Source organism: Cyprinodon tularosa, unplaced genomic scaffold, assembly GCF_016077235.1.
Source record: "Cyprinodon tularosa strain WSP-4 unplaced genomic scaffold, ASM1607723v1 ctg181, whole genome shotgun sequence".
NCBI lineage: Eukaryota > Metazoa > Chordata > Actinopteri > Cyprinodontiformes > Cyprinodontidae > Cyprinodon > Cyprinodon tularosa.
The window spans coordinates 177,342-198,930 of record NW_024038614.1 but is presented as its reverse complement, the minus strand read 5'-3'; the positions used below and the strand labels follow the sequence as shown (position 1 = coordinate 198,930).

Here is a 21,589-nt window from a genome sequence, read left to right as displayed (position 1 = left end):
TGCTCTGAAGAACAAGTTCAGCTACAGCAAAGACACTTCTGCTGGAACAGTAACAATAACAGGACAGAATATGCAGCCAGAAGACACAGCTGTTTATTACTGTGTGAGGCGGCACAGTGATACAGACCAAAGTGGAAGCTGTACAAAAACCAGACAACCAGTAGGAGAGTCCCTTAGGGCCCCCTGTTTGTGTCTGTAGGCTGCAACATTTATTTTTGTAGTTAATATATTTCTAAAGTTGTGTTATTTTTTTTTTATTTACACTTCTTAAATATGAATATTTAGCATAAAACAGACCAACATCACATTTTTGATCGGAATGGCATTAATGAGTAAGCACAGGTTTAGTACCAGCTTTCATGAAAGGTTTCATTTAGATTGCTTATAGAAAATCTTATGCTGCCTTCCACAGGTGTCAATGTATCAATATTCTTTACCGAAGTAAAAGTACAGATAGCACTGCAAAAAAAAACTACAATAGCCTACAATATCTAGATGTAGACTCCATTTACTATTTCATTTTATTTTATTACAAGACAAGACAAGTTTTCATTGAGATGAGAACATTTAGACACTGGGAAACAATTACATATTTTTTTAAGGAACGTGTTGAAACAAATAAGGAAACGTTGGCTTTCAGAGAAAGGAGTAGACCCTACTGTCAGCTTCATATTTTAAAGTAAACACTCGTGTTTTAATTTTTTAACCAATATCACTGGCGATATGTTTCCATAACATGTAAACGGAAGAAGAAAATAACAACACTCATCTTTCATAAACATATCTGAAGTTTCACGTTTAGTTGTCTGGAAATGAGGCGAAATAAAAAATTTGTCACAGGGATAACTACCTTGACACCAGCACGTTTCACTTGTTTTGATTGGATGAAGCCTCCAGCTGTCGGTTAGTCAGAATGACAATTTATCATTTATCAAGTGACTTTTGGCAGAAACTTGCTGCGGGGTGTGTACAATTGTCTCGTACGAGAGGTGAGACTGTTTTGTATGCGAGCAGGGATCATTTAAACTTGAAAGACAAGTCTAATTTGTTTGTGACATTTGAGGAGAGTTTGTAACACAAGTTTTATTTAGACAAACTAGACGAACATTCAAACACAAACCATCTCTTTTTATATTAGAAGTAGGAAGACTTGGGTTGTCGAGTGTGGATTACAACTGCAGACAGTGTGTGCAGGCCACATCCTGAGAGTGTCTAGTTTTAGGATAAATAGATGGAAACTTTTAGACCGGTGCAACTGGTGTTTTAAAGAGCAGTAGTCACAAACAGACCCGAGGTAATAAATTAATTACTCTGTTATTTGTGTTTAATATCAATGATATAGTTATACCTGACTGGAATAAATTCAATTAATATTTGAAGACATTTTCCCTCTTTTTGCTTAAATCTGAGAAAAATTGCCTCAGGAATTAAAGAACTGGGTTCAGAACAGTTACTAATTCACACTATACGAAAGGAACCCATGTCTGACTTCTAGATTAAGATATTTGCCACCAGTAAGTAGTAAAACAGGTAAAATATCGATAAGAAAGTATAAGGAAACACATTGATGGCCTCTACAGTTTATTTTCACATTTAGATATCCCTTTTAACCCGTCATTTTGTGGGTTGGATCATATGCAAATCCCCCCCCCCTCCCTATTTTGTTATACAATATAAAATCTCACAGTACAAATGGTAGTGAACAGTCTATTTCCATGTCTACATGTCTATTTCCTCAGTCACCATGTATTTTGCTGCATTATTTCTGCTCCTTGCAGCTGCAGGTGGGTTTCTTAGGTGGTTTATTTTCAACATTTCGTCTTTAAACATCTTTCTAATCTCTAAAGATAAAATATATGCTTCTTTCAACAGATGTGAGATGCGAACAGTTGACACAGCCAGCCTCTATGACTGTGCAGCCAGGTCAGTCTTTGACCATCAGCTGTCAGGTCTCTTATTCTGTTGGTAGCTACGAGACACACTGGATCCGACAGCCTGCAGGAAAAGCACTGGAGTGGATTGGTTACATGTGTGATGGATGCAGCGGAAATCGCAAGGATTCTTTAAAGAACAAGTTCAGTATTACAGTTCATGCTTCCAGTAAAACTGTGACTCTGAACGGAAACAATATGCAACCCCAAGACACTGCTGTGTATTACTGCGCAAGACGGCCACAGTGAAACAACCCATCAGCAGAGCTGTACAAAAACCCTTCTGAGTCTAAACACCTGTTGTCCAAAACACCAGAGGAGGAGCTCTTACACCACAAATAGACTCAAGATTTGAAGTTGTCCCCTTAAAACCACCCCCTTCTCATTTGCATAATGAGAGAGAAATGCATACAGAAAAGAAAAAAGGACAGGCAGAAATAACTAGGGTGTTAGAAATATAAAGGAAAAAATAAAGACTTAAACATAAATAAATCTATTCATACATTTATTTCTCACTGTATAATCCTTGTGATATAATTGTTTAATTAATGCCTACATTTATTTATTTTATGTAACTTTGCCTTTTTAATTTTATGCCTTAGTATTTTTTGAGCAGGTCCTCCATAAACCTTTCTGAGCCTTAAATTTGAAATGCTTCAGATACATAAATTGGAAGTAGGGATTTCATGAGGGTGTGCTTTTTTGCTTTAAGAAAACAGAAATAACCATGTGCCTTAACAAAAGATAACTTTCAACAAAATACAAAGAAGGTATACATTTTCAGAAGACTGAAGAAAACCGTCTCACTTAGTTTTTGGTCCACAAATATTAAAAGAAAAGAAAACTACTTACAAATGACACTCTTAAAAAACTAACATGGTATCTTCAGGCAAATGTTTACATTTACATAGAATATAATATAATAGCATAGAATAGAATAGAATAGAATAGAATAGAATAGAACTTTATTGGTCTCACACTGGAGAAATTCGCTTCTAACTTCTACTCTTTTAAAAACAAACAAACAGAAGGTGCACAAAGGAGAAAAAAGGTGCATGAAATATATATAGTGCATCCAGATATATACAATGGTTGGTGAAAATAAAGAAGAGATTTAAGGTGACTAATATATACAATATCTTATCTTTTTACAGTATACTGGTGGCCGCTAATTGTAGTTTCTGGTTTGTTAAATAGATAAATAGTACACGCTAATGCAGTGTTATTACACCAGGTTATATTGCAGTGGCATTGCTAAGTCTGATGGTAGCAGGGATTACTGACCTGTGGTAGCACTCCTTTTTAAACACGGGGTGTATACTGTAAGTCTGTTACTGAAGGAGCTGCTTGGCTCCTCTACAGTCTGGTGCAGGGGATCAAAGTGTTTTCCATGATGGATGTCAGATTGGACAACACCCTCCTCTCGGCCACTTCCTCCACTGAGTCCAGAGCGCACCCCAGAAGAGAAGCTGCCCTCCTCACCAGCTTGTTCAGTCCATTTTGGTCCGACTCTGTGATGTTAAAAACTACTACCAAGTAGTTTTCAATAAAAAAAATTCAGTTTTGTGTGAAGTAATTTTCAAGAAACAGTCTTACTTATAAATATGTAAAAACTTATATGAAAACTTGAACAAAAAATATAATCATAAAATCAAATTAGGTAATATTTATACATGGCTTCTTTAAAAAAAGCATCGGTTGATACTTATATCAGAGTTGAATTAGTAGAAAGCATGACACACAAATAAAGTTTTTAACTACAGTTTTAAAATTTACAAATGGGCTGGAAGTTTAGACTTAGGTTTAATCTAGGAAAACAGTTTTTGGGGAGGGTCTATGCAAACTCTTCCTCTTTTAAAACAATGCCATCTGCAGTTTTGTGCAGTTTCCATTGGACACAATAAGTAACTTTTCCAGATTCCAGTTAAAGGTTTTTTTGCTCTTGGGATGGAGAAATCAGGCATCTGGAGTTTTGTTTTTGTAGTTCTTTTTCAGAGTGAGAATTTCAGTTCATTTCTTTGATATTTATACAAAGATTCATAATTTTGACTGAAATGACAATGACTTGTTTTCTTACAGGAGTCTGGAGTGAGGTTAGACTGGATCAATCAGCCTCTCAGGTGAAGAGACCTGGGGACACAGTGAAGATGTCTTGTGTCGCTTCTGGTTACAGCATGACAGGCCCTAATATGCACTGGATAAGACAGAAACCAGGGAGAGCTCTGGAGTGGATTGGATATATGAGCACTGGTAACAACAATCCCACCTATGCCAGCTCCTTTCAAAGTCGTTTCACCATGACTGAAAATGTCCCCAGCAGCACCCAGTACCTTGAGATCAGCAGACTAACAGCAGAAGATTCTGCTGTTTACTTCTGTGCTCGGAGAGACACTGTGACTTAAAGCAGTGGAGCAGCTGTACAAAAACAGCCACAAACAAGAAACAATAGGATCATATAGACATCTGGTCTCTGTCTAATAAATATTGACAAAGTTATTCAATAAATATCAAACCTATTTCTATTATTCTATTATTTATTAGCCAGACTTTGTCTGCCTACACTCCTCCTGGCTCTTTACCCCAGCATCAAACATCCTTTTAATGGAGAAGAATACATGCCAATTATGTTTAGCAAGTCTTTTAGGTTTTAGAGGTCTTTATATCATTGATAAACAGAAGTGTCAAGTAACAAAGTACAAATACTTTGTTACCTTATTTAAGTAGAAATTTTGTCCATCTATACTTTACTGGAATAATTATTTTTTAGACAGCATTTTACTTCTACTACTTACATTTTTTTGCAATTGTCTCTACTTTCTACTCCTTAAAATTTAAAAATAGATTTGTGAGTTTTGTTTCATTTAAGCAAATTTTTGTTATGGCCTGTTGGTATTTAAAAAAAAAAAAACCCATCAAAATTATTTGTTTTATCCAGAGTATTAATTTCTTTGTGGTTCGACTCGGTACCGCTCCAAACTGTTGTTCATTACATACCAAAATAAATAATTTTTCAAGATGATGCAAGGTTAAATATGACACTGTTATCATTAGCTATAAAACTAAGAAAATAAAGTATAAGGAAGTTATCATCCAAACTTGCAGAAAAAAAATGTCCTATAATATAGGGTTGGGCCATAACGAGTATAAGGTTTAAAGCATCTGTCCTCAACATATTTCCTGCCTTATTTTTACTTTTATACTTTAATACTTAAAAAAAAAAAGATTAAGTTGATACTCTAACTTCTCCAAAAATATTTTTAAACAGTAGGATTTATACTTCTACTTGAATAATAAACATTAATACCTACGACACCTCTGTTAATAAAGATTACTCTTAGCAACTAAGCCATTTGCTTTAGATATTTTATGTCAATTAACTGTCTTAACAGATCAAACGGGAAAAAGGATCAGCAATAAAAATGAACTTAGAACACTTTAAGTCTTGATGTCCATCATTATCAGCTCCAGTAGCCGGATCAATTGAGACAAGAAAAAAGCTTGGGAGCAGGTTTTAAGTTCCATCTATCCACCTATCCATCCATATACGTATGTGGTGGGACCCATGCCTATCTCCAGCAGTCTATGGGCAGGGCCACACACTCACTCTTAAAGCCAATTTAGAGTACCCTTTTAACAGTAATGTCTTTGGACTGTGGAAGGAAGCTGAAGTACCTGGAGAGAAACCATACACAGGTAAAACGTGCAAACTTAATTCAGAAAGACTGTAGATCAAACCCAGAACCTTCTTGCTGCAAGACAACAGTGCTACAAAGTGCTCCACTTTGCAGCGCTTAACTTTGTCAATAGTAATTTCAATCTGAAAAACTCACAAGTAGAGAAGACAATCAGAAGAACTTTATAGTTACAATTACTTTAGTCTTTGGCGTTCAGACCTCGGCAGGAAACACATCTGAATTGTGATTGATATGCATTAACAGGAGTAAAGAACACTGCTGCTTCCCCCCAGGCCTGAAACTGATGGTGGAGTGGAGATAGCTGAAGTTGGTCAGTCCGTAGACTGCTGGTAGGCGAAACGGTATGCTGAGCTTTATGGAGAGATCTAGTGGACTGCGTGAGCTGATTGCAGTGCTACACTCAGGGACCTGGAAGATGGAAGTCTGGTTTGGATAACACAGGTTGAGAGAACCTGTCCAAGATAGGCAAGCATAAAACGACAGTGGAGAGGAAAACTCCCCATTGGAGAGAAACCTCTGTTAGAACCAGGCTCAAAATGGCAATCTTCTGCTGTACCAGTTGAAATGAGATGCAGAATGCAGTAAGAGTCCAGGAAGTATGAAACTCTGATGGTGGAGGAGGGGCTGGAGGTGATTGAAATGTGGTCATCTGAAAGAAGACAGACACAGCGTAACCACCACCTGCGCACCAGGTAGCAGACGAGTTGTGGATCAGAGGCCTTTTAAGATGAACTTTGGATGCAGATTAGCTTTCGTGGGGGCGCGGTTCAAAGCTCAATGGCTGTGTCGTAGGTGGATAAAGGTGAGTAATCAGTCTATTCAGTTCAACTTCCGCCTAGACTCCATTTGACAGAAACCAAATCCAACTGTTTCTTGTCTGTGGCTATTTTTTTGTACAGCTTATCAACAGTTTTCAGTTTGGAGATATGAAAATAGAGAAATGTAATCATTTCATAAATTTCGCCTCTACTCTCTTGAAAAAACAATGATGGAGAGATTCAAAATCGAAGTGCGTATTTTAGGAGTGTAAGAACAATTTCTAACAAAGAAACAATTTAGTTTGAACCTCAAAAATATGTAAATTCAATCTCTATAAAAGGAAATCATTTATCTGCTTTAGTCAGAGGAACAAACAGCTTCCATCAGTTGAGCTTCAGCATCAATCATGTACTCTGTGGTTCTGATACTGCTGCTAACTGCTGGATCCTGTAAGGAGTTTTTCATTCACTGCATGAAAAGTGAGATTTTCGTCGCCGTAAACCCCCGTAAACTCCCGCAGATCTGCCTGATTTTCGTCAGTTTCCGACAATTTGCAACCCGTGCTTGTCCGCGTTTGTCGTGCCACAAATTGTCGGAAACGTACCGTGACGTATGTGGAGAGCGATCAGCTGTACTAATGGCCCTAATTAGCATATGAATGCAGCAAACCCGCGCGGCTGGCCAGGTCTGGCTTGAATAACCTACTCAGTATTGGCTGAAACCACTATTCTCAAACAAATGAAATCGCTCGTGATTGGCAGCAAAACCACACGTGGCCACGCCAGGCTTTAATTTTCTTACTGAGTATTGGACGGAACCACTTCTTTTTAAACAAGTAAAGTCGCTCGTGATTGGTTGGCATATATATATATTTACATATATATATTTATTCATATATACAGTATATATTTATTCATTCATATATATATATTCATATATTTATTCATTCATATGCTGTGTATTTATGTTATCCTACACTACTACACAATTATTATGCTACCATCAAGGACATGAATGAATTTATACAGGAAATGAAGATTTGCCAGGAAGCTGTTTATGCAAAGAAAGAGCTTTATTAAAACACACACAACTATATACAACGCGTATCCAAACACATGGGTATCTAAAAATTACAACTCCGTGAACGGTCCGTTTGCTTCCTCGGGGTTGGAGGTAACTGGCAGCATTCCCTCCGAGGCAGGTCCGATGTGCAGACGCCTACTGTGCGTGGCCCTGTACTTCGGCATCGCTTCTAACCGGGACTGCAGCTTAACACAGAGTTCAGTGAGATCCGGCCTACGAAATGGCGGCGACCGTACAATCCATCCAGAGACACCGCCGACGACGCCATCTTCTTCGTCGGACATGAGGTCGACGGTGGCGGACTTACAGAGTTCCACTTCCTCATCTGCCAGCACACTCTGCCTCGCCTTCAGCAGCTGAAAAAAAAAACAATGAATCAGCGCACTGCATATGGACACAACACATCTATTAATGCACCTGAAAAATAGTCACCAAATAAAGTCTTACCCTCTTTCTTCTGGCCCGACTCAGAGCAGATAGCCTGGCAGCCTCCGCACGCAGCGTGCTGGCTAGCAGCGTGTATCTGAAGCTCCTGCATACCGTCTCATAATACGTCTTACAGGCAGCTGGAAAACAATTCAATGAGAGTGGTATGAATAAAAAAAAAAAATCAAACGCAAGTCACAGTAACAAGGAAGGAGAAAACATTAAAACAAGTCACTTACACACAATGTCGTCTTTATCAACATCGTGCAAATCCGAGCAAATAGGAGGTCACCCGCCTCATTGTGAGGCGACTGTAGTCTGTGGAAAAAAAAAAAGTACAGCTATGGTCGGTATCCATCTGTATCCATGTCCTTTTACCGCAGAATGAAAGCATATTCTTTAAACCTTACCCCTGCTCCGGTTCATAGCGCCTGCAATTATTCTCCGAGTTGTTAAGACGGCATAATGCTTCCTGTGAATCACAAAAAATACACTTTAATAAAGCTTTAGGCTAGGCTGCTTTTAGCTTACCTAGCTAGGCTAGGGTGTCTTTAGCTTGCCTAGCTAAGCTAGGCTGCTTTTAGCATAGCTACCAGTAATCGAACATATATTTACCGCTAGCGTGGCGTTGTGCACCCGTCTTCTCTTCCTCAAGTTCGTATATCCCGCAAAGTTGTCTCGCAAAGCTGACGAGACAGTCCGCTGATAGCAATCAGCAGTTTCTTCTCGTCAGTCTGCGGGCTGGCCGAAAGTTGTGGACTAAGAGCAGTTGGAGGCGAGTTGAACGCGAGACGTCGTGCAGCCATTGTTCACGTAACAACAAAATACAAACACGGTAACTGGAGATGAAGCTCTTCTGAGCATAGATATCCATAATAAAGGTAACACAAACATGTCTGCTAATATGCTGGTCTCGCGAGAAGTCGTAGTGCACAAAAGCTCACACGTGATTGGACGATGGGGCCGAGGGCTCATCAGGCTCCTCCAATCACATACGACGTCATTGTTATACGGAAGGACTCGCGAGAAGAGCTTGCGTCGCTCCATTCTGGAAGGTGGCGGTAATGCACCTATAAATTGTTTGCAATTGCAATTGTTTGTCTTCATAAGATTGAATTTGAGTAGGTGGACATTAGAGATAATAAATGCAACAACAAGTTTTTGAATCAATATTCTATAAATAATATGTACCCAGGAAGAACAAAAAGCACAGCTCTCTTACAAAATTTTAAGAAATCTATGATAGTCAAAATTAGGACAAATTATTTGAAATTCCCAATTCCTCCTAAATATAAAGAATTACAATTTAAAATAATAAATAACATATATCCTTCAAATGAGTTTTTAAGAGAGAGATTTAAGTTTAATGTTGAGAATTGTGGCTTTTGTACAACTCAATTGGAAACAACTAAACATCTTTTTTATGAATGTAAAGAAGTATTAAACTTATGGGATCAACTTCGAACCTTTCTGTCTTCTAAAACAATAAATTTAGATTTTATTTCCTGGCAAAACATTCAATTCGGTTTATCCATTAAAGAAAAAAAAATTGGAATTTTTAATCAATATTCTAATAATTGTAACAAAGTATTATATCCATACATGTCGCTATGCAAAATGCTCCCTCTCAATCTCTGCTCTCAAAAATTAACTTTCCCTTTTCAAAAGATGTCTGAGAAAGATGCAGAATTTAAATGCAAATAAATTGTTTGAGTTAATTGAAGAATTTCAGTTGGTAGTCCCCACTGATTAATTTACTTTAACTACTATTATTATTTTATTTATTTTTATTTATTTTATTTTATTTTATACTTAGTTCCAGCCTGTGCATTTAATTTTATTTTTCAAAAGCAGGAGTTGTGATATTTCTTCTTGTATTGAAATATTTGTTATTGACTTGTTATTTGAGATTGTTATTGTTTTCTTATATATTCAATAACAAAAAAAAAAAAAAAAGTGGAAATCTAAAAAAAAAAATTAACCATTACAGCCAACTGATTCTGATTAAAACTAATTTTTTAAGTAAATTATTTTGTGTATTTTTTTTTACATAACATTTGCATACACAGTAATCTAGTGTACTTTAATTAAATAAACCAATTCAAGCTAAAATGTAAGAGTCTATAATTAGGCTATACTGAGCCTGATCTATTTCTACCATCTATTTGGGGGATATTTATTGCCACACTTTGGGCCACTTAATACCAATCTAGCATGCTGACCTATGTCCTTATGACCACAGTGTACCAATCTTCTGATGGCTACTTCCAACAGGATAATGCGCCATGTTATAAAGTGAATCATCTCATAATCATTTCTTGAAACTTTTCCACTTAAGTAATTGTGAATTGAGCATATTGACAGACAACATTTTATTTTTTATCTTAAATGCAAATTAAAAAAAAAATAATTACTGCTCTAAATGTATTGCTCTGTCAGCTAAAGATCTGTTTTGGTCTCTATACTTTAATTAAATAAATCAATTCAAGCTAAAATGTAAGAGGCTATACCTGATCTCTTTGTATCAGAGATTTTCTTACATTTTGCATTTGCATTTGCATTGCATTGCATTTGCGTTTGCATTTGTATAGCTCACAGCATGTTCATTTACATGTTAAAGCCTCCCCTAGAATTCCATGGGGGGGAGGCATGGGGGGAACACTGCCTAAGAAATTCCACGTCAATTTCTGACAATGTACGGGAGTTTTCGGCGAAGCCTGCAAATTGCCGTAAACTGTCGCTAACCTGAAGTTCCACGACAATCTACAGTGCCGTATATTGACGAAAATCCCACTTTTCATGCAGTGATTGATTAGACTTATAGTTGATGCACTTCAAAATATATGAATTATAGGAGTAATTTTGATTTCTTCCATATTTCCACAGGTGTTGTTGTTAGGCAACATGACAGATGTGACACTTATCTGATCAGTCATATTTTTGGGTCTCTAATGTAGGATTTATTCTAGTGTGGTGAACAAGGCCTTATATTTAAATGTAACTTGAAGACTTCTCAATCTGTCCAAATGGTCTACTATCAGGCTCCAGAAAAAAACGTACTATTTACTGCTGGCCTGTCACAGTGAAAGGAGAAAAAAGTAAACGATTGTGATGTTTACTGACAAGTTAAACACTTAAGGATAGAAAAACATAAAAAGAAAAAAAAAATACTGTAAATTTGGAGTAGTGTTTGCTATAGCTAATACCATATCAGCAAGTTTCATCCTAAGTCATTGAGTCAATGAGTCAGTCAGTCAGTGAGATCAAATATCTACAGAAGCTATTAAATAACTAGGTAATACTCAAATAGTAATTCAGTTATAAATTTTTTCATTTTTGAATGATCAAACAATCAGAAACAATCAGAAATCAACACAATTGCTCTAATGGAAAAATCAAAAAGAAAATGTGTAATTTAAGACAAGCTACTCAAATGATCATCAAATAAATAAAACAGTAAACTGCATAACTGTCACTGCTATATTCCATTGAAAGTCTTTCTAATAAGCTTTTTTTAAATCATAAACATTAGTGGTTCATATTTTCACGGTTTATTTTCAGAGTTAAATATTCCTGTTAACCCGTCATTTTGTGGGTTGGATCATATGCAAACTTTCTCCCCTCCTATTTCTTATAAAATCTCACATTAAAGAGGGGAGTGAACAGGATGTCTATTTCTTCAGTCACCATGTATTTTGCTGCAATATTTCTGCTCCTTGCAGCTGCAGGTGGGTTTCTTAGGTGGGTTATTTCAAACACTTCACATTTAAAAATCTTTCTAATCTCTAAAGGTAAAATATATGCTTCTTTCAACAGATGTGAGATGCGAACAGTTGACACAGCCAGCCTCTATGACTGTGCAGCCAGGTCAGTCTTTGACCATCAGCTGTCAGGTTTCTTATTCCCTTAGTACCTCAACACATTGGATCCGACAGCCTGCAGGAAAAGCACTGGAGTGGATTGGTTACATGTGTACTGGATGCAGCGGAAGTCGCAAGGATTCTTTAAAGAACAAGTTCAGTATTACAGTTCATGCTTCCAGTAAAACTGTGACTCTGTATGGAAACGATATGCAGCCCCAAGACACTGCTGTTTATTACTGTGCGAAAGAGCCACAGTGAAACAACCCATCTGCAGAGCTGTACAAAAACTCTTTAGAGTCTTAGCATGTTGTCCAAAACACCAGAGGAGGAGCTCTGACATCACTGATAGATTCAAGATTCAGCAGGTGTCCCCTTAAAACCATCCTCTCCTTGTTGACATGAGATAGATATCCATACAGAAAAGAAAAAGAATAGGTAGAAATAAAGAGGGTGTAAGACATAAAGAGTAAAAAATAAAAATATTCAGACAAAAAATAAACACAAACTTATATTAATCTATTTATACATTTATTTTCACTGTATAATCATTGTGATATAATTGTTTATTTATTTCATGTATCTTTGCCTATTAAATTTTATGTCTTAATATTTTTTGCGCTGGTCCTATAAACCTGAGCCTCAACATTTATTTCAGAAAGCAACCAGAGGGGGAGAACTGAGACCTCTTACAGGATGTGTTTTCTTTGCGCTTTATCCCCTGCTGTTTTTTTGTCAGTTTATGCCAAGTAATTTTACTAATCCAAGCAAGAGAGAGTACATTTGAAATGAATAGAATAGAACTTTATTCATCTCACACTGGAGAAATTGACTTGTGACTTCTGCTCCTCTAAACAAACTAAAGGTGCACAAAGGAGGAAAAGGTGCATGAAGTATGTACTGCATCCAGATATATACAGTGGATGGTAAAATTAAAGAGATTTAAGGTCAATTATATATACAGTATCTTATGTACAGTAAACTGGTGGCCGCTAAGTGCGGTTTCTGGTTTGTTAATTAGATACAGAATATAGGTTATTGCCTCACCAGCTTATTCAATTTCTTTCGGTCCCGCTCTGCTAGATAATCCCACCTATGCCAGTTCATTTCAAAGTCGTTTCACTATGACTGAAAATGTCCCCAGCAGCACCCAGTACCTTGAGATCAGCAGACTAACAGAAGATTCTGCTGTTTACTTCTGTGCTCGGAGTGACACAGTGACTTAAAGCAGTGGAGCAGCTGTACAAAAACAGCCACAAACAAGAAACAATGGAATCAGACATCTCTCCAATTAATACTGATAAAGTGAATACATAAATATCAAACATATTTCTCCATTATTGTAACATTTTTATAAAACTTACCCTGATGGTGATTATTAATAGAGGTAATTTTGTTCTAATAAATGTTTTACTAGACCAACCTATGGAAATGCAAACAGTTGCCTATACGTTTAATTTAAAATACTATTTTGCTTTGTTGGAGTGGTTGGGCTTGTTGGTTTTTTGTTTTCTTTGATGGATTTGCACTTGATAGTTAACATGGCTCAATAAACAGTCCTGGATGAGAAATATTAGTCCATTATTTATTAGACAGACTTTCTGCCTACACTCCTCCTAGCCATTTACCTCAGACTATAATAGTAATAAGATCCTCTTAAATGCATAACCCTTTAAAAGGAACCAAACAGTACCTATTTTTAAAGTAAAGCAGAGGAAAAGTATACAGATATCAGTTTGGAGGCTTGTGGCAGATAAACAGCATTGACTCATGAACACACTTGATTTTTTCAAAAACTGTTTACACTTTCAAAAGTCATGTCCACTTCCACACATAATTTTAGTAGAGCAATATGTTACAGCACAGACATTCTGAAACGGTGACAGTGACAGACGTTGTTCAATCCCAGTCCTATAGAGAGTTACTCTTCCAGAAATTCTCTTTAAATTAAAACAGTATATTTCTATTCTAAACATTTGTCTCCTTCCTTTACAAACCTGAGCTGATTTAACTTCATGACAATCCAATTAAGTCATATTTCAAACTCAGTATTTTCTGAATCAGTTGTTTTGATATTTCAAGGACACTGAATAAAAGATTAGAATTATACTATATGCTGAGAAACCTATTAATGGTAAATTATACATGTCAATTATATAGGATTTAATGACCAAATTTCTTAGAGGTCTTTATATTATTAACAGAGGTGTCCAGTAGCAAAGGACAAATACTTTGTTACCTTAATTAAGAAGAAATTTTGGCCATCTATAAATTACAGGAGTAGTAATTTTTTTTAGATCCCATTTTACTTCTACTTACGTTTTTGTGCAATTGTCTCTACTCCTTCTATTTTAAAAATAGATTTTAGTGTTTTTTATTTAAGCTTATTTTCAGTATGGAATGTTGATATTCAAAAAAGATAAAATGTAAGGACCTCAGAAACTTGGACCCAATATTCAGACAGAAAGTTCAGGACAGTTTACGAGCTTTATTTAGAACAAATAACTCAGCGAGCAGCTGATCATCAGCGGGGTGAATAACTGGATTCACTGCAGAGGTAGAAAACACAGGTCAGTGACTGGGATGTCGGGCTAATCATGACAAGGAGCAAAAAGTCACTGACCTGGTTCTAAGTCCAGTCTGATCCCAGACGAAAGGGAGATTGTTAGCAGCCATAGCCGCTTCCTGCGCCCCGAATGATGATGAGCTGATGACAGCTGACGCAGATGGAGCAACAGTGTCTTTAAGGAGAACCCAAGTCGAGGTCAGAGAAACAGTCCAGGTTCGGTAACCAGCAGGATCCAGGAAAACAGTGCAATGAACACAGCAGATAGAGCAGACAGGGGCAAGGCAAAAAACTCCAAAAACTAAAACAGAAAACAAGTCAGAATCGGGAAAACAGCCATACTTACTTGGAGGCTAGAGTCAACAGGTTGAATAATCTGGCACTTGTGATTGAAAACAAACAGCATTTATAGGAGCTGGAAACAGGTGAATAAGATAAGTGGTAATGAGAAACAGGTGAATGGAATGAGCAATCAAGCCTTCCACCAGTGCCAGGATCATGACATTAAAACTGTCAAAACAATTTGTTTTATCCAGACAATTAATTTCTTTGTGGTTGGACTCTGTTGTTCACTACATAACAAAATAAATCATTTTTTTAGATGATGCAAAGTTAAATCTGACACTGTTATCATTAGTAATAATACTAAGAAAATAAAGTAAAAGGAATTTATTATCCAAAATTGCAGAAAATAATGTCCTATAATATAGGGTAGGGCCATAATAGGTATAAGGTTTAAAGTCTCTGTTCTCGACATTTTTCCTGCATTATTTTTACTATTATAATTTAAGTACTTAAAAAAAATTAAGTTGATACTCTAACTTCTCCAAAAGTATGTTTAAACAGTAGGATTTCTACTTCTACTTGAATAATAAAAATTAATGTCTTTGACACCTCTTTTTAACAAAGATTACTCTTAAAAAATTTACTTTTTGTTTTAGATATTTGATAAGTATTTAACATTTTATGATGATTAACTGTCTTAACAGATCAACAGGAAAAAGGATCAGCAAAAAAAAAAATTAAACTTAGAACACTATAAGGCTTGACATCCATCTTTATTAGCTGCAATAGCCAAATCAATTAAGACAAGAAAAAAGCTTGGGAGCAGGTTTTAGGTTCCATCTATCCAACCATCCATCTATATATCCAGTCTTCCATCAATCTTCTCTCACTTATTCATTCACGGCTACGGTGGAACTGGTGCCTATCTCCAGCAGTTGGAGAGAACCCATGCATGTACAACGAAAACGTCCAAACTTCATGCAGAAAGACTGTGGTTCAAACCCAGAACCTTCTTGCTGCAAGACTACAGCGCTACAAACTGTTCCACTGTGCAGCCCTTAACTCTGACAATAGTCATTTGACAGAAACTAAATCCAATTGTGATCCAATTGTTTCTTGTCTGTGGCTATTTTTGTACAGCTGCTCTACAGGTTTAAGTTTGGAGATATGAAAATAGAGGAATATCATTATTTCATATATTTCTCTTCTACCCTCTTAAAAAACAATAATGGAGAGAATCAGAATCTAAGAGTGTGTTTTAGGAGGGTAAGAACAATTTCCATCAAATAAAGAATTTTCTTTATCAAAAAATAAAAAGATAAGTCTGTGATGGAACCTGAAAAAAAGCATGAGGTTTGGTGACATACCACAAAGCACCCCCTTCTCAACACTATGTAAAGTCAGTCTCTATAAAAGGAAGTCATTTGTCTGCTTTAGTCAGAGGAACAAACAGCTTCCATCAGTTGAGCTTCAGTATCAATCATGTGCTCTCTGGCTCTGATACTGCTGCTAACTGCTGTATCCTGTAAGGAATTTGTTATTGATTAGACTTATCGTTAATGCACTTCAAATTATATGAATTATAGGAGTAATTTTGCTTTCTTCCTTGTCTCCACAAATGTGTTCTGTATTGATCTCATCCAGCCAGACTCTAAAGTTGTGCAGCCTTGACAGTCTCTGACTATCACCTGTCGGCCCTCTGGTTACTCTGTGAGCGATAACAGCTATGCAACAGGTTGGATCAGACATTGTGAAGGAAAAGCAATGGAATGGATTTTTTATATGTATGGTGGTGGGGGCTTTTACCATAATAATGCTCTGAAGAACAAGTTCAGCTACAGCAGAGATACTTCTGCTGGAACAGTAACAATAACAGGACAGAATCTGCAGCCTGAAGACACAGCTGTTTATTACTGTGTGAGGCGGCACAGTGATACAAACCACATAGGAGGCTGTACAAAAACCAGTCAAACAAAAGGATGCTATCACATTTGTAAACAAAGCTTGTGTGATAGAGGCCCACGGTGCCACTGTGATCTATGTCACTAATATAGGGAGATTATATAAATGTGCTATATTTGTGTTATTAATATTAGTTTGGTCTTTTTTTAATCATAAAAAAACTCTTATCCCCTTCTTAGCAGTGCAAAATAACCTATGGTGGCTTTTTCTTTAAAGAAAAGTTCACTATACATAAATAATAAAAAAAAAATAAAGTTTAAAGAAAAAAATAAATCAAGTCATTGTTGTCATGTGAGATACCCTCAGATTGGCAATATACACCTTATCTTATATAAACAAAAGAAGTTCTCAGTTTTTCTTTATCTTTGATATTTTCTTATATTTCCTGGAATTAATAAAAAAAAAAAAACATAATTTTAGTGCATTTAATTAGGTCATGTACAAAAATCACATAATGTAATGCAAGTAACAACTGCAGACAAACTAGAAACGTTTTCAAAAGGTTGTTATTATAAAGGGAAAAGGGAGGTAGACAGTAAACAGAGGAAATCTGACTTAGAGGATCATCTGTAAAAAACAAAAAGCAGTACTGAATCAGTAACAGGTGATACTGCAGTTTTAGCTCAAAGCCTTCTAGAACAATAGGATGCCATCGAGTAAAGTGTTTTTTTTATTTACTAAATATTAATATGCATGTTAAAATAAAAATAAAAAAAACACAAGATCCCCTTTTTCTATATTTCATCTTGATAACATTGAATTATTGTTTCATTTATGACCTGAATAAGTCCCCAGATTTAGTCTCAGAAATGTGGTCAGCTTAGTTTAAAAATATCACTGCAGAAGTCAATCTGAGTCCCCTTTAAATAGGAGAGTGAACTGAGCTAAAAGTTGTAGTTAGGCAACAAGCCAGATGTGACAGTTAAATGATCAGTCATATTTTGGGGTCTCTAATGTAGGATTAATTCTAGTATGGTGAATGAGGCCTCATATCTAGATGTAACCTGAAGACTTCTCCGTTTGTCCAAATGGTCTCCAGAGAGAGATTGCTTAGTGTTTACTGCTGGACTGTCACAGGAAATGAGAAAAAAGTAAGGTTTGTGATGTTCACTGACAAGTTAAAGACAGAAATATATAAGAAAAAAATACTGTCAATTTGAAGTAATGATTACTATAGCTATTACATATTCAGTCATTCAGTCAGTCAGTCATTCCTGTTAACCCGTCATTTTGTGGGTTGGATCATATGCAAACTTTCTCCCCTCCTATTTCTTATAAAATCTCATTACAGAGGGGAGTGAACAGGATGTCTATTTCTTCAGTCACTATGTCTTTTGCTGCATTATTTCTGCTACTTGCAGCTGCAGGTGGGTTTCTTAGGTTGGTTATTTCAAACATTTAATCTTTAAACATCTTTCTAGTCTCTACAGATGGAATATATGCTTCTTTCAACAGATGTGAGATGCGAACAGTTGACACAGCCAGCATCTATGACTCTGCAGCCAGGTCAGTCTTTGACCATCAGCTGTCAGGTTTCTTATTCTCTTGGTACCTCAACACATTGGATCCGACAGCCTGCAGGAAAAGCACTGGAGTGGATTGGTTACATGTGTACCGGATGCAGCGGAAATCGCAAGGATTCTTTAAAGAACAAGTTCAGTATTACAGTTCATGCTTCCAGTAAAACTGTGACTCTGAACGGAAACAATATGCAGCCCCAAGACACTGCTGTTTATTACTGTGCGAAAGAGCCACAGTGAAACAAACCATCTGCAGAGCTGTACAAAAACCCTTTAGAGTCTGAGCATGTTGTCCAAAACACCAGAGGAGGAGCTCTGACACTACTGATAGATTCAAGATTAGTAAAGTGTTCAAAGGTTTTCACTGTGTATTACTAAACATGATAATTTGGTCCTTCTGGTTGGAATAGTACTGCAATACCTTCTCCATACACAGGTAGGAACAGTGATTAATTAACCTTCTTTTATATAGATTACATTCTACAAAATAACTTGTACATTTGATTTATCTTACGGTGTAGTTCTTCTATATTATAATTTAAATGTATTGCTCTCCTTTGTAGCAGTAATTCCCAATGTTGTGTGGATATGTTCAGATTGTAAGAGTTTTTGTTAAAAAAATGAAATAAATAAAGCTTTCAAATTTTAGCTGTTTTCACTTTATAAACTGCAAATATCTAGTTATGCATTTTAAGATAATTGCTTTATTTTAAATAAGATCCTTAATTGGTTAAACAGACAATTTCAATGCTGATCTGGATTTAAAGAAAATATCTGCCCTTCATGGTTCAATCTACTGAGAATCTTTACTATGAATTGTTAGGATCCTCAGGCTTGCCCTCCAGAGGGCGCCGAGGACCCTCTTCTGCTCTGTGTTTTTCCCTTAGGGTTGAGTTACTGTGGGGATCTGGAGACTACCCTCTGCCTCCAGCAGAGTGGGCCGTGGGTCTTCTGGAGCTGGAACCTTCCTGCACACCTGTTGCTAATCCTCTCATCAGAAGACCTCTCCTATATAAGCTGACTTCAGATCTTGCCTCAACGCCGCAGTGTTGATCTTAGTTGGTTAGCAACCTGAGCCTCTGTTACTGGAAGAAGCTTGGTTATCTCTAGTGTGAGATCAGATTCTAACTCTTCCCTGTTTCTGCCTCACAGGAATCCTGTCTCTTCGAGCTCTGGATGAGCTTAACCTCCTGTCTCCTCGTGAAGCCCTGGAAGAGCTGCCTCACTGGTAACCTGTTTCTGGCCTGCAGCTCTGGGAGAGCTGCATCACAGGAAACCTGTCTCCAGCCAGAAGCTCTAGGTGAGCCTAACCTGCTATCTGCCCTGGTGAGCCAACCCGAAGATTCCTACGTGGATGAAGCCTGATGACTTCTCTGTGGAGTTTCCCTAGAGGTTCCCATGTGGATTTTCCCCTGTTGTTCTCTGCAGTGAGCTGGAAGCTCAGATCTAGGCCAGCCTTGCTAAGCATTAAGCTAGTTGCTTAGCCTCACATGAACTCAGCTAACCAGCCATCTCCCCTTCCCTGCACAGACCCCAGTGAACCAGCCCCCTGCCTGAACTGTTCCAGTAAATATCCATGTGCTTGTGTCCTTAAATAAACTCTTTTGGACTTTTACCAGTGTCTCCGTGTGTGTTCTGCATCTTGGGCTTACTCTTAGGAACCCCATCATGACATGAATAGATATGCAATTTTACAATAATTTAAAGCTTTGCTGATAAATCCCCACTACTGCTCTTATGCCTAATGAAGAACAAATCTTTCATTTAAACCAGAAATTTCCCCAAAAAATAAATGGATGGCTGAATAGTGAACAACTGTACCGCATCCCTGATCAACGTTCTTGATATTTAATTTTCATGATAATAGTTGATGACTGTATCACAATTCCTAAATTATTTCTGTTTTTGGCTACTTAGAAATAATGTATCTGTCTGTAATTCTATATTTGTGCTGTTCTTTTTACATCCCTCTTTGCAGACGAAGCTAATTGAAGTTTTATTAATCCGTCTCTTTCTTTCTTTTTTCTTTACATATCCCTCTCCTCTGCTACTTTGCCAATGTAGCGTCCATAGAACATGAATTATTACCGACATAACTCATAATAAAACTATTTACACATTTAAATCAAGGAGATCATTATGGTAAAGGCATTAATGCTCCACCAGTGAGAATAAAATCTGTTGGGCTCTTTCTGCCATTAAAGCAATTGTTATTGCCACATTGCCAGATAGGACACCATAAACAAACAAAACAAATTAATAAAAATAAAGCCAGATTTGGATACAAAAAGGTTTCCCAAGCTTTAAACATCCCAAGGAGCACTGTGCAAGTCAAAATATTGAAATGGATGGATTATCAGACCACTGCAAATCTACAAAGACCTGGCCATGCCTCTAAATTTTCAGCTCAAACAAAGAGAAGACTGAGAAGCCAAGAGACCCAAGATCACGATGAATCAAGTGCAGGGATCCAAAATCAAACTTTCTGGCAATAATGCAAAATGTTATGTTTGGTGTAAAACAACGCAACTCATCACCCTTAACACTATGTTCCCACTTTCAAACATGGTGGTGGCAGCATCATGATTTGGGCCTGCTTTTCTTCAGCAGAAACAACAAAGATTGTTAAAATAAATGGGAAAATTGATGCACCCAAATACAGGAGCACTCTGGAAGAAAACCTCTTGGAGTCTGCAGAGGACCTAAGACTGGGACAGAGATTTATCTTCAAACAAGACAATGATCCAAAACATAAAGCAAAATCTATAATGTTAAAGTTCACAAATAAACATATCCGGGTGTTAGAATGGCCAAGTCAAATTCTAGACCTGAATCCAATGAAGAATCTCGGGAAAGAATGGAAAACGATCTCCATCCTACGTCACTGAGTTCCAGCTGTTTTGTAAAAAAGGATTGGCAAAAATCTCAGTCTCTTGAAGAGCAAAAATGCTTTAATAAGGAAAAACCATACAGTCAGTGAAACATTGATAAAGTTCCATAGTTAAATACAGGCCTGCAGTAAATCAGTTATTAGAAACTCATTAAAGATTGAGGAGGGAAAAATGGTTGCTACAGTGATCAGAACTAAAGTTGTGATTGCTTTTGCCACAGCGAAAGTTACAATGCCTGAAAAAAGCTAACAGCCGGTTTACACAGATAAATGATGAATAAATATCACTAATGTTCAGCTTCTAATGAGCTTTCTCTTTATAGATGCTGATGGTCAGACACAGACTGAGACTGAACCAATCTTTTGATATTCAAAGTTGCAGTGGTGGTGTTGGAGAGTGGACAGGCAAATAACGGATTAGGGGAAAGTTGATGAGGTCTTCTTTTAAAAAAAATTTATTTTATAGTATGAAAGAAATTTTTCTGATTATTTATGACAATGATCAGGTGAAAAATATACATGTGAGACTTGATATTACCAGTCCCTTATATTACTTACTCTTTCTGTGCATTAATGGCTAATTAAAACTAAACTTGCAGTACAATATATTCT

At 36.8% G+C, this 21,589-nt stretch overlaps 2 gene segments (V, D, J or C); both read left to right on the top strand.

The window, feature by feature from the left end:
• Positions 1–1,739: 1,739 nt before the first annotated feature.
• LOC119781664 lies at positions 1,740–2,180 on the top strand. The segment is given in 2 exon segments: positions 1,740–1,784; positions 1,873–2,180. Coding segments are annotated over 2 exon segments (348 nt in total).
• A 1,698-nt stretch (positions 2,181–3,878) lies between these two features.
• LOC119781708 lies at positions 3,879–4,333 on the top strand. The segment is given in 2 exon segments: positions 3,879–3,927; positions 4,011–4,333. Coding segments are annotated over 2 exon segments (372 nt in total).
• Positions 4,334–21,589: the final 17,256 nt, after the last annotated feature.